This window comes from Numida meleagris, chromosome 3, assembly GCF_002078875.1.
Source record: "Numida meleagris isolate 19003 breed g44 Domestic line chromosome 3, NumMel1.0, whole genome shotgun sequence".
In the NCBI taxonomy this organism is placed as follows: domain Eukaryota; kingdom Metazoa; phylum Chordata; class Aves; order Galliformes; family Numididae; genus Numida; species Numida meleagris.
Window position 1 is genome coordinate 100866641 of NC_034411.1, and position 11123 is coordinate 100877763.

The following is an 11123-nucleotide window of genomic DNA, read 5'->3' on the forward strand; positions in this document are numbered from 1 at the left end:
GAAGCCAAATCAGCAGAGCTGCGTGGCAGCACAGGCTCTGTGCTCAGAAGAGGCAGGGAGCAGTGCTTTTGTGTAGCATCAGCTAAAATCGTTATGTGGTCCCATCTGTTATATCTCATCACAGAGACTGCTGGAAATCAATTTTGTTTGTTGTTATTGCTAAAGAATTCTTAGAGGAAGCATATATAAGGCACCACTGTCCAGAACAGCTCGCAAATATCTATACATTTCTTGCTCATTAGAGATCACCATTTGGTACTGCTTACTTATACATGACCAAGAGAAAAATGCTTTCAGAATCTTCAAAAATAAGTTTTATTTCTGTTAAGAGAATGCATATGTAAACATTATAGAACTGTTTGTGATTGTCGTTTTTCTCTTTTTTTTAATCTCACTTCTATTTTAATGTTATTCCTGGAGAAGCACATTTTGACATGGCTCAGGTTTTCGTACACTGCTTTCCTTGTTTACCAAAATCTCACAAGCTGCATGTCCTTTATTGCCTTTTATAAAAGGGTGTAAGGGGCTCAAGCTCATGTCATGCCTGAAGATAAAGCTATGAGGGCTGCTCCAAAAGTAATACCTCCTATTTTTATTGTGTTGGCCCATGTCAGGGGCAAATATTGGCGGTATGGCAGTAGAGATTGAACCTTCCCAACAATATCTCGTTACATTTTCTTGCCATGTGACAGATGGCAGCAGAGGAGCGGTCTGATAAAATGGCACCTGACATGGAAGTGCAGATGAAGCAGAGATGTGGATTTGAATTCCTCCATATGGAAAAATTTGCATCTATTGACATTCATCGATGCTTGCTGAACAGATGCTTGCTGGAGACCAAACAGTGGATGTGAGCACAGTGAGGCAGTGGGTGGTGCATTTCAGCAATGGTGATGTCAAAGACAAGCCATGTTGCAGACAGCCATGCGGACTTTTATGAGCGTGACATGCAGGCCTTCCTTCGTAGCTGGCAAAAATGCATAGCTGAAAAATAGTGTTTTGTAGCTGAGAATGTGCTGTATCAAATAGTATTATTATGCCTTTTGTATCTGTTGTAGTTTCCATGGAAATAAATAGGAGACATTACTTTTGGAGCAATGTACATAAAAAGGAGCTTCAGTACTACAAAGCCGATGCTGAAATGCTTAACTGCTGGGTGTTCTGCTGCTCTGTGAAAACCTTGATGCACAGCACTCAATGTCTATCCTCTACAGAGAAGTGTCTAAGCAAAAGAAGAAAAGCAGCAAAAAGGGTTTGCCAGAATTGTTCAATGCAGCCTTTAAAATTCTTCTGGAGTTTAATACCCAAAGTTGAAATAAAAGCAAACAAACCAGTCATCCTTTCTCCACCCTCAAACATAATCTCTGTACAACCTGAAGTTACAGAGCTTATGCGGGATTTATGAGACTTTTTCATGTTCTGACCAGACCTTCTAAATAGCTGAAAAGCATATGAACTAATCTACTTTATGTACATAGTGATATGCTGGAAGTGCAGGTGTTCAGGAATGTACTATTCTCAATAACTTTATAGAAATTTCTCTGCTTTGGATAGTTATTAATCTCTGGAACCGAGACTTGCATCTGATCCTTTGTCTCAGTACTCATCGTGCTTCCAAGCCAAGAGACAAGAAAGTCAACCTTTCTCTCTGTCAGTAATTAAAGAAATAACGTGAAAAAGAATGTCAAAATGAAAGATTCAGTGTAATTTTCTCAGAAAAAAAAATGAGGGTTTGGAGAACTAGAAACCCGTCTTGGCACACATGGCCAGCTTTCTGCTTTGAAACCAGCAAGGGAGAAAATCCTGCCTGCCCAGCAAGTGCTTTGGCAGTTGGGTCCAGTGGACACAAATGTAGCCCAGGAAGGCTGATCATCATGATCTTTTGCAGGAAATTTAATCTGAGGAATATTTTAAAACCCAATTCATCTGGCTTCACAAGGGAATGAGATAGAGAGAAATCAGAATGAGGGTTAATCAATTTATGACTATAGAGTAGACGTGGGTACCTGTAGGACTTGGGCAAAAGTGGTACTTTTTTTCTGTGTCAGGTATATATCTAAACTTCTGTTGATCTTAACCTTTTGAGATTAATCCTGGTTATTTGGTAATCTTCAAAAAGCTGTTCCTACTGGAGAATATTCTGATAATATCAGATTCTAGTTTAAAATATACTTTATTCCTGAGAGCAATGAATTTACTTGGTGAGGTGTGTATATTCTAGTTAGATGCAATTTCTACCACTAGCAGAACAATCAGATCAAAGGAAGTACTGAAATTTCTGACGGTGCTGTAATGTTATCTGTGTAGTGCTCCTTCATTCAAGGTATTTCTGCATGGTCTAGTACCAGATCTGGAGGCTGGTGGCCCTGCCTGTGGTGGGGGGGTTGGAATTTGATGATCCTTTGGGTCCCTTCCAACCCACACTATTCTCTGATTCTATGATTCTGTGGTCTTGGGACTAACTCTTGTAGCATAGGTCAAAAGTGACAAGTGCTAGGACAGTTTGCTATTTTGATATAGGAGGCCTTGAATTAACACATTCTTCACAACTCAGTATTCCAGCTTAAATAAGATTTCTTGAAGATATGTGTAAGATTTACAAATCCCAGCCATATGCTGCCATAAGAAGAGCTATGTCATACCAGGTCCGTACTTAAACCTCTGAGAGAACTTATACATCCAGAATAAGGATCATCCCAAGTCTAAAGGTGGCTGGTTAAAGGATAGGTACTCAGTGTGGCACAGCACATAACTAATGATCATACAGTGATGTAATAAGGGAATTCTTTAGTAATTTGGCATGTTCATCACATAAAACATTAGGCACAGTAGCACACTGTTTAGACTAGATGTATAGTTATCTGTATCTCCCTCTACAGACAGTGGGATAAAGCACTTTAAGATGACAATTCATACCACGAAAGATCTGGTGTCTCATGAAATCTCTCTTTGGTGCCTGTGCATTTTTGTTAGGTGGACCAAACTTGAACATCTGTCTGGAAAAGAGGTATAGAGGCAGATCCTGAGAAAAGTCAGGAACACATTTCCCATTTTTGCAGCATCAGGATTGCCCTTACTGAAGGATCTCTGTTCTTCAGGGTGAGCAAGTATCTTCAGCATGGGACAGCAAGGACTATGGACTCTTAAGAAGAACTGAGAGTGGTCATAGCTAGAACTCAGTGTTGGAAATATCCAAATAATTGATCAGGACGGTATCTCTGATAAAAGCAGATTTTATTCGCAATTGCAATGGCGGGAGTCCTGCAAGCAGGCACGCCGCAGAAAGCAGAGTTACATCTTTTATGCCATATTACCCGACGCTTATCTTTTCCTCCCCTGGTTCCTCATTGGCTGAGTACTTCAGGTTCACAATCTTCCCGACGCTCAACTAAACATAAAGATACTGGCTGAACATAAATTGTTGCTAGCTAAGCATGTATACTGCTAATTAATTAACTTCTAACTCTTGCTTACTCAGCACCCGGTCATTATTTCTGGACACCTGTTGATTCTTGGATAAAGATAAGTGTGGAAGGAGGATAGAGGGAAGCATCCTGAGGCCTGCCTGTTGTATCCCTCCCCCAGTCCTAGAGTGAGACAATTTGTCCTTGTGTGGAGGCCCTGGCTTCTTTGATATTTGATAAACCTGCTGTTCTTTTGCTGAGGGCCTCTTAGCAAAACAGAATAACCTTACAATATGCTTTTAGTCTAAAATACAGAAGCTGGGGTCTTGGTACTTATTAATTACTTCATCTACTTACTAAGCATGCATCAATATCTAAAGGACAGTTGATGAAAACAGAGACCCCCTTTCAATGAAATAAAGAGAAGCCCAGAAAGAATTATTAGTATCAACCATGAAATAAAGTACGAATCTTGTTAGTTCTATATGCAGAAGCAACATTCAATTCCTACATCAGGGATTTTCCAAAGGCTGTAGAAGGGATGATGTTGATTTTTTTGGAGCTCAGGAAGCCTCCAACAATTGCTGGACTCAAAATGAGACTAGAGGAACACACACAACTTTCAAGGACGTAGCAAGCAGGGAACATTTTTATTTTATTTTATTCTGTCCCACTTTGGTTTTCTCTCGTTAAAAAGTCATAAAGCATGACCTAGCAATTCAAAGCTCTCTCCTGGTATTTTTGGTATGTTCACTTGAAGAGTACAGCAAATCATTTCAAAGGTCTGGGTGATTTGAATGTCCTAGCTCCCCATGCAAGAGAGCTGAAAAGTGCTTTGTCCTGATTTCAGAAATGTAAGCTTCTGAAGAAGACAAATGTTAATTTCTTATTTGCCTCTGAGTTCCTAAGTTTTACTCCATTAAACAAAGAATAAAGTTCTTGTTGTTCTTGTTATTTAGTTGTTCTGCATGTGTGTGAGGTTTTTTTGTTTTTGTTTTTGTTTTTTTACAGCAAAGCTAAGGACCAGCTCAAGGAAACAAGATCATGTCCTTCGTCCTCTCTCCCTGCTCACCCGCAGACCTTAAATTTCTAGCAGAGGCACAGGAGGCTCTTATACAGCCTCTATCTCCACTACAAAAATGTGTCTTTTTGAGTCTAGTTGGTTCTACATTGCCTCTGAGACCTCCATTATCTCATCACAGCCCTTGGATGGCTGTTAGCTATGCTATGAGCCATGCCAGCGGGCAATTATGTCTTCAGGAAGGCAGTGGAGGCTGGGAATATCTGGTTTCTACTTCTTTACTCCAACAAATAGTCTTGATTGTTAGAAAGGATCCAGTGGTAACTCAGAAAGGTTTTAAAATCAGTTGAAGTTCACTTACACAGAATTCTTAGCCTGCCCTGGTGCAGAAACAATCATTCACTTCAAAATTTTGTAGGAACATATTTGCAGAGACCGTTTCATATCGAAGTATAATTTGCTGTTGGGTCTAAAGGGAGAAATATGCAAACAGCAACTGGGCTAGCTTAACTTTTTTTCCATGTCTCTTTCCATTATCTATTTTTAGTTAACTTTTGAGTGTTTGAGAACATTATTTTTATGGCTAACAAAAGAAATACGCTGTTGATACTGCTACATATTAACAAACTTTTAATCTTTTTTACAAAACACATCTGAAAAAAAATGATATAGCATATATATTTAATTATATATGGATTGGTATATATATTTTCCTAGATACAGCATGTGTAGAGGAGAAGTTTTGGTTTTCCTTTCCTTAGATCTGCTATGAAACATAGATTGTTCAAGTAGAATCATTTTCAGAGGAATTTCAGATCTTTCTGAACTTTAAGGCATGGATTCCCTTCACTTAATTTGAGGTCCTTTGGGGGTTCTTCTGCCATTATCTTCTCTCCCTTTGCAGTCAGTGGGAGAGGAAGACATGGTAGGTTTTGCAGGCTGAGTTGGCCTCTTGAAGCCCACATCTGTTCTGTGGAGGAGGCTGTTGGTTCTTCCTTTGCAGAGCTCTGACACCTCAGCTGGATTTCTTTGCCAAAAAGTAAAGATGTGACATACAGGCAGGAGGAGAAAATTGTGCTTTTATTTCTTTTGTCATCAGTTGCATGAATTGGCTAAGACATAAGGAAGAAGATAATCCTACTGTACAGCTTCCCTGGCTGCTTTCAGGCAGTCCAATAAATAAAAGCTGTCTCAGAACTTTCCCTAAAACCTTAAAAACAGAAGTCAGTGTTGCCTACCCTGGAATTAGCTGGTACCTAATTCCAGAATTGATTCCCTTGTAATTGGCAGAAATGTTTTCAAAATAAGTAGTTCCTGACTCCTGAAGTATCAGGAGCCATTTGGGATATGGTAAAAACTAAATGCTTCTGAAGTGCATAAATTTCTGCTTGAGAGAAGTAAAACTTCAGCAGTTCTGATATTTAGTGACTGATCTTTTGTGTTGGGGCAAAGACTAAAGAGAATAAAAATCAAAGGAAATTGCAACAAGAGTTGGCCATTATATGTCCTTACTTTTTTTTCCACTTGAACATTTAAGAAAAAATAATAATTCAACTAATCTCAGATAACAGCTTTAGCAAATTAAGAGCAACTTATTCAATCTTGCCCAAGTTCAATATAGATGGTAAAAGGGTCAGAAGTCCATCCTGGAAGAATCACGAGATGAACAGCTGCACTTATGTAATTGGGTTTTGCAGGTTTTGCTCAGCTTTGTGGAGCTGCAGGATGCACCTCACTGAACAAGAACAGTTGGTCAGAATAGAAACTGTCGTGCAGGAAACAGAAGAGGAGATTAGATCAAGTAGCATCTGCATAGCTATAAAAGTGCACATTGTGGCTTTGCAGGGATGAGCCAAAAAAAGAGGATTCAAAACACAGATACTGTAGGAGGAAAAAAGCCACACAACACTATGCTGCCCCAAAAGATTGCCACTGAGCAACGTGTGAAATAGGATTTAAGCTATGACAGAATTCCAGAGGGCATCTTCAGCAGCACAAGGCTTGCTGAAAGCGTGCTGAAGCAGACTGTCTGTTATGGTTTTGTGATTTTTGTTGTCGGTATTCCACATCATTACATCATGTAAGGTACGGGCAGTTAAAGAGTTAATTCCTTGGGTACTGCAAACTGCTTTTTTTTTTTTTGGTGTGGCCCTCTGAGGGGGAGGGGAGGAGGTGCACTCCCCAGGGGTCTTTGCATTAGAGGGGGTGGTGAAGCCGCGTGGGAGACGCGGGGTCTGTTCCTTCTAGCCCGGCGGAGAAAGCACGTGGTCCTCCTGCAGTTTACCGTGTAACATTTTCAGCCTGTAAACTCTCTAATATAATTCTACTAGCCTCATTTTGATATATTTAGTAAAATTAGTTGTTCCTCCTCAGATTGGTGCCGCTGGTTTTTTTTTGTGTGTGTGTTAGATCCGCCTACGAGTCCCTTGCTTTCCCCCCCCCCTTCCCGTAGTTTTTCCCAGGGTGCGGCTCCGCGGCTTCTCTGCCGCTTTAGCCGCCGGACTGCCCGGGGGGCTGGCCCCTACTCGCTGACAATTTTTTTTCTTTCCTTCCTCTTTTCTCCTTTTTTTTTTGCCTTTCGGGCCTGTCCCCCTTGTCACGGACGCAGACCCTTAGATAATACCGTGACAGACTGTATGACCTTTAAGGGCTCCTTCCGACTCAAAAGATTCTGTGATTCTATGATTCTGTATATAAATAGCTTGAGTGTCTATAGAGGCTTTCTCTGCAATCTCCAGGCTTTAAGTAACAATAACTGTATGGATTAAGTCTTCTTCAGCCACCTAAAGCTCAACAGCAAATGTTGATCCCTTTAATGTTTCAAAGGAAAATGTTCAGCGATTCATAGAAAATTTATGATTAAAAATGATATGAAAAAACACCTGTCATTATGAACCATAATGAACATGTGTGATTTATTGAAAAGACACTGTGCATTCTTTTCCCAGAAAAAGGGGAAAATGTTCCCTTTGGTTCAAAAAAAAAAGTATAAATCAAGCAAAGATTGACGTACTACTGAGAATGGGAAGAGGCTGGAAAAGGGAACGCTGAGGAACAGCAAGCAGCAGCAGCATGGTCATCTTTGCCTTGCTGTAGTCGTGAGGGCCAACAAGCCCAACGTGGGTTTTTGAAAGTGGGAGTGCAGCACAAGTCCTGGGATTCATTCCTTCCTGGTGAGGGGCCAGAGGCTTTGTATGGACCTACACAGCACCAGGGCTCGGCACTGGGGCGGGCTGGCCATGGCCCACAGTCCCTGCATCACAAATGTTGCCATAGCCCCCAGCTGGTGACATGGCAACCCGCATCACAAAGGAGGCAACCACAAATTTGGGGCAGGGCAAGGCTGGGTGCCACTTTGCCTGTGAGCTGACTGGAGAGAGGAGCTTGACTGCTTGGCTCTCTCTGCGCATCACAAGCATGGCTGCTTTCTGGGGAATGAGCTTCTTTCTCAGCCTGAAGAATTACAGTATCTTCTACCGTATCCTCTGGAATGTGCTGATCATATCATTAGTTGAATTCATTATGGATTTGTGGAATCGGAGGGTAGGAGTCAGGGCTGGTGCTGGGCCAGGCACTGCAACACAGGGAGGGGGGGTCACCCGGTGGGGGCCATGGCCATCCCAGGGCCGGGCTGGGGGCCCTGCCAGGGAGGAGAGGACGTGTCCCAGCAGGGCCTGGCCAGGCTCGGCTGGGAGTCCCGGGGCAGGCATGAGCCTGGGCCTGGCTGTGCCCTGGGTTGGTGGGTGCCACTGAGGCTGCTGGGGATGCTCCCCTCTCACTCGCTGCTTTCTGTGCCCATATAGGGTGGGAGACCAAGGAGGTACCGCTGCAGAGGCAACGTGGAGAATCACAGAGGTGAGCAGCATGGGCAAGGACAAGTGCCCTGCAAAGACACCCCATGGCCCCACATGCCCGTGGCTCCATCAGGGAGGGGCTCTCCATCTGTTCACTCTCTGTCTCTTCCACCAACAGTTGTGGACCTCCACAATGCTTCACAGTGCTCAAGGACACAGTAAGTAGTTATCTCCCTGGAGCATAACAGCTCCCTCTGGTCTTGTCCCACCAAGGGAGGTCCCACTAATGGTGCCCTCTGCCCCTCTGCAGCTGCTTCCCGATCCTGGAGAGGGAAGATGCGCGTGAAGCACGCTGTCAGCTTGACAGGAGCCTTGAGGAATTTCACAGACGCTTGGAAATGTGAGACCACTGAGGAGTGGATGGCAGTAGAGATGGGTTTGGTTGGGGATGGAGATGGGGATAGGGTAGGGGGCACTGACAAGGGAATATGATGAGGGCAGGGCATGGCAAAATCCGCAGACCTAAAGTAGAAGGGGCAATGCCATTGCAGAAACAATGGATTTACCACGCAGGCGCAGCAGAGCCTGACAGTGCTGCCCACTACTCCTCTGAGTTTTTGATCACAGCAGGCAGTGGGCGACCTCAGGCACACACTGGGTTGGTCTCCGCCTCAGCAACACAGCCTGTCAACTCCTTTGAGGCAGCAAGAGAGTCCTGAGGTGCTCAGGAGTCCTTGATGAAAGCATGCCCTCATCCCCTTTTTCCACAGGTCAATCATTGAGATGTCAGAGGACTCTCTCAGATCCAACCAGGCAGTGGAAACCCACTCATCACCTGAGACGTCTCTGTCCTCTTGGAGTGACAACTCCCTCACTCCGATTGAGGAAATGGGAGCTGGGTGCTCTTCAAGGGCCTCTCTGTCCTCCTTGAGCAACAACTCCCTTGCTGCTGTTGTGGCAACAGAAGCCGACTGTACTTTGAGTGCCCCTCTGCCCCCTCCCAGGGAAGGCTCCTGCACTTACGTCAAGGCAGATGAAGGCAGCTGCATTTCACAGCTGTCACTCATCACTCCTCTGCATGGAGCAGACTTGGGTCATGCTGCCGTGGCCCAGCCTGACCTCATGCTTTCAGATGCTCTTGAGCCCCAAAAAGTCCAGGAGACCTTGGCCCACGTCGAACCACAAAGGAAACCAGAGGAGGAAGTGGGCCTGCCAGCCTGTGGAGAAGGGACTTTGCAGGAAATCTCGTCTCCTCAGAAGCCTCAGCAACCATCAGAGCTCGATGTGGAGGTGGTGCCCAGGGTGCCGAAGCCGCTGTTCCTGGATGAGGCTGTGAAAAGGCAGCTGGAGCGGCACATGGTAAAAATGCAGATACAGCGGTGCTTTGGGCTACCAGAGAAGGTTCTGGCTTCTTACAAGAAGTTCTCAGAGCCTGTCTGGGAGCTACAAGACTGCCAGCCTCCTCCACAGAGGCACACTGTGCTGCCCTACCGCTCGCCCTTCCAGCGCTGGGACAGCCGTGCTCGCATCAGGAAGACGGCAGTGCAGCCCCCTGGCCCGCAGCAAGAGTCCACAGCCCCTGTGGAAACATGCACACAAGGAACACAGACGCCTGTCCACTCTGTGCCAGCAGCTTTTGTGAGAGTGGCAAAAGAGGTGCCTTGTGAAGATTTGGATAAACTCCCTCTGAAAAGGAAGTATGGGGGAACAGTCAGGAGCAGCAACCCAGCCAGAAAGAAGACCCTGCCTGGCAGCCGCACAAAGGAGCAGGGCCCTGGGACAAAAGGGGGTGATCCTGGTTCCTCCTTTTACATTCAGGAAGAGCAGACAGTGCCACAGAGAGAGGGAGCTCCTCAGCAGAAGGCAGGACAGGATGATGAGACCACCACCCTGACCACCGGGGTCAACACGGGGGTACCAGAGCCATCACAATGTAGGACAGCTCCTTCAGGAAATAATTCCCTGCAGATAGAAGACTCTTCCACTAAGGACACTCCCATAGATCTGCCACCACCTCCAAGACCTGCAGGGAACAGCCTTCAGATGCCCAGCCTGGAAGAGATGCTCAGAGCACTCACAGACCTGGTCAGGGTCAGCACAATGGCTGAACACCTGCAGAACCAGCTGCTGGCTTCGTGGCTAGAGGAGTCCCAGGACAATGCGGGGCACCCAAGGTTGGCTGCAGAGCACCCCATTGCTGCACCATGCAGAGCACAGAAAGCAGCACAGAAGGGCGAGGGACTCAGGCAGCACCAAATCAGCTCCAGGAGGCTCTACCCCAAGTGCAGCAAAGCCCCATGCCACAGTGTGCCTTGCAGTGAAGGCATGTGCACTTCAGCTCCAGCTGTGGCCGGAGTACCAGGCACAGTAGGAGGAGAGGTGACAGTGGGAGAGAAGAATCTAGCTGGGGAAGGGCCCAGAAGGGAGCAAGGCCAGAAACAGACTGCTGCTGCTGCCCAGCAGCCAGAGGGGGTCCGTGTATACCAATATGTGGTAGCAATCCCTGCAGTCAAGCAGAGGACAAATCTGTCCCAGCAGACACCTACCAGGACCCTGCCATCACAAACAGAGCACCTGCCCAAATGTGCATCAGCCACGCCCAGGAGCCCAGCACCAGAGACATCACCTCAGCCAAGCTGCTGCTGTGGTTGTCTCATCCCCATCCTCCTTTGCCTGCAGAAAGCATGGGCCAAGCTCCTAGGTGCAGGCAAAGCCCTGTATTCCAAAATCTGGTAGAAATGAGGTGAGGAGCTCCAAGGAAGAGGACCAACCATGCACAGCAGAGTCTCGCCTTGGGATAAGGAGATTGCTCATGATTCCTGGGGAAAGGCTGCAACCACCTCAGGAGGCAATGATGAAGGGCTTAGTGGTATTTGGGGCTGCAACTTTTTCAGCAGGAGCAAC

General features: G+C 45.6%; 1 protein-coding gene across 1 annotated transcript; it reads left to right on the top strand.

Moving 5' to 3' along the window:
* On the top strand, positions 6883-11117 carry LOC110397144. The gene is made up of 5 exons (XM_021393139.1): positions 6883-7968; positions 8229-8280; positions 8398-8437; positions 8530-8619; positions 8990-11117. The coding sequence occupies exons 1-5, from the start codon at positions 7717-7719 to the stop codon at positions 10953-10955; spliced, it is 2400 nt and encodes a 799-aa protein (XP_021248814.1). The 5' UTR covers positions 6883-7716; the 3' UTR covers positions 10956-11117.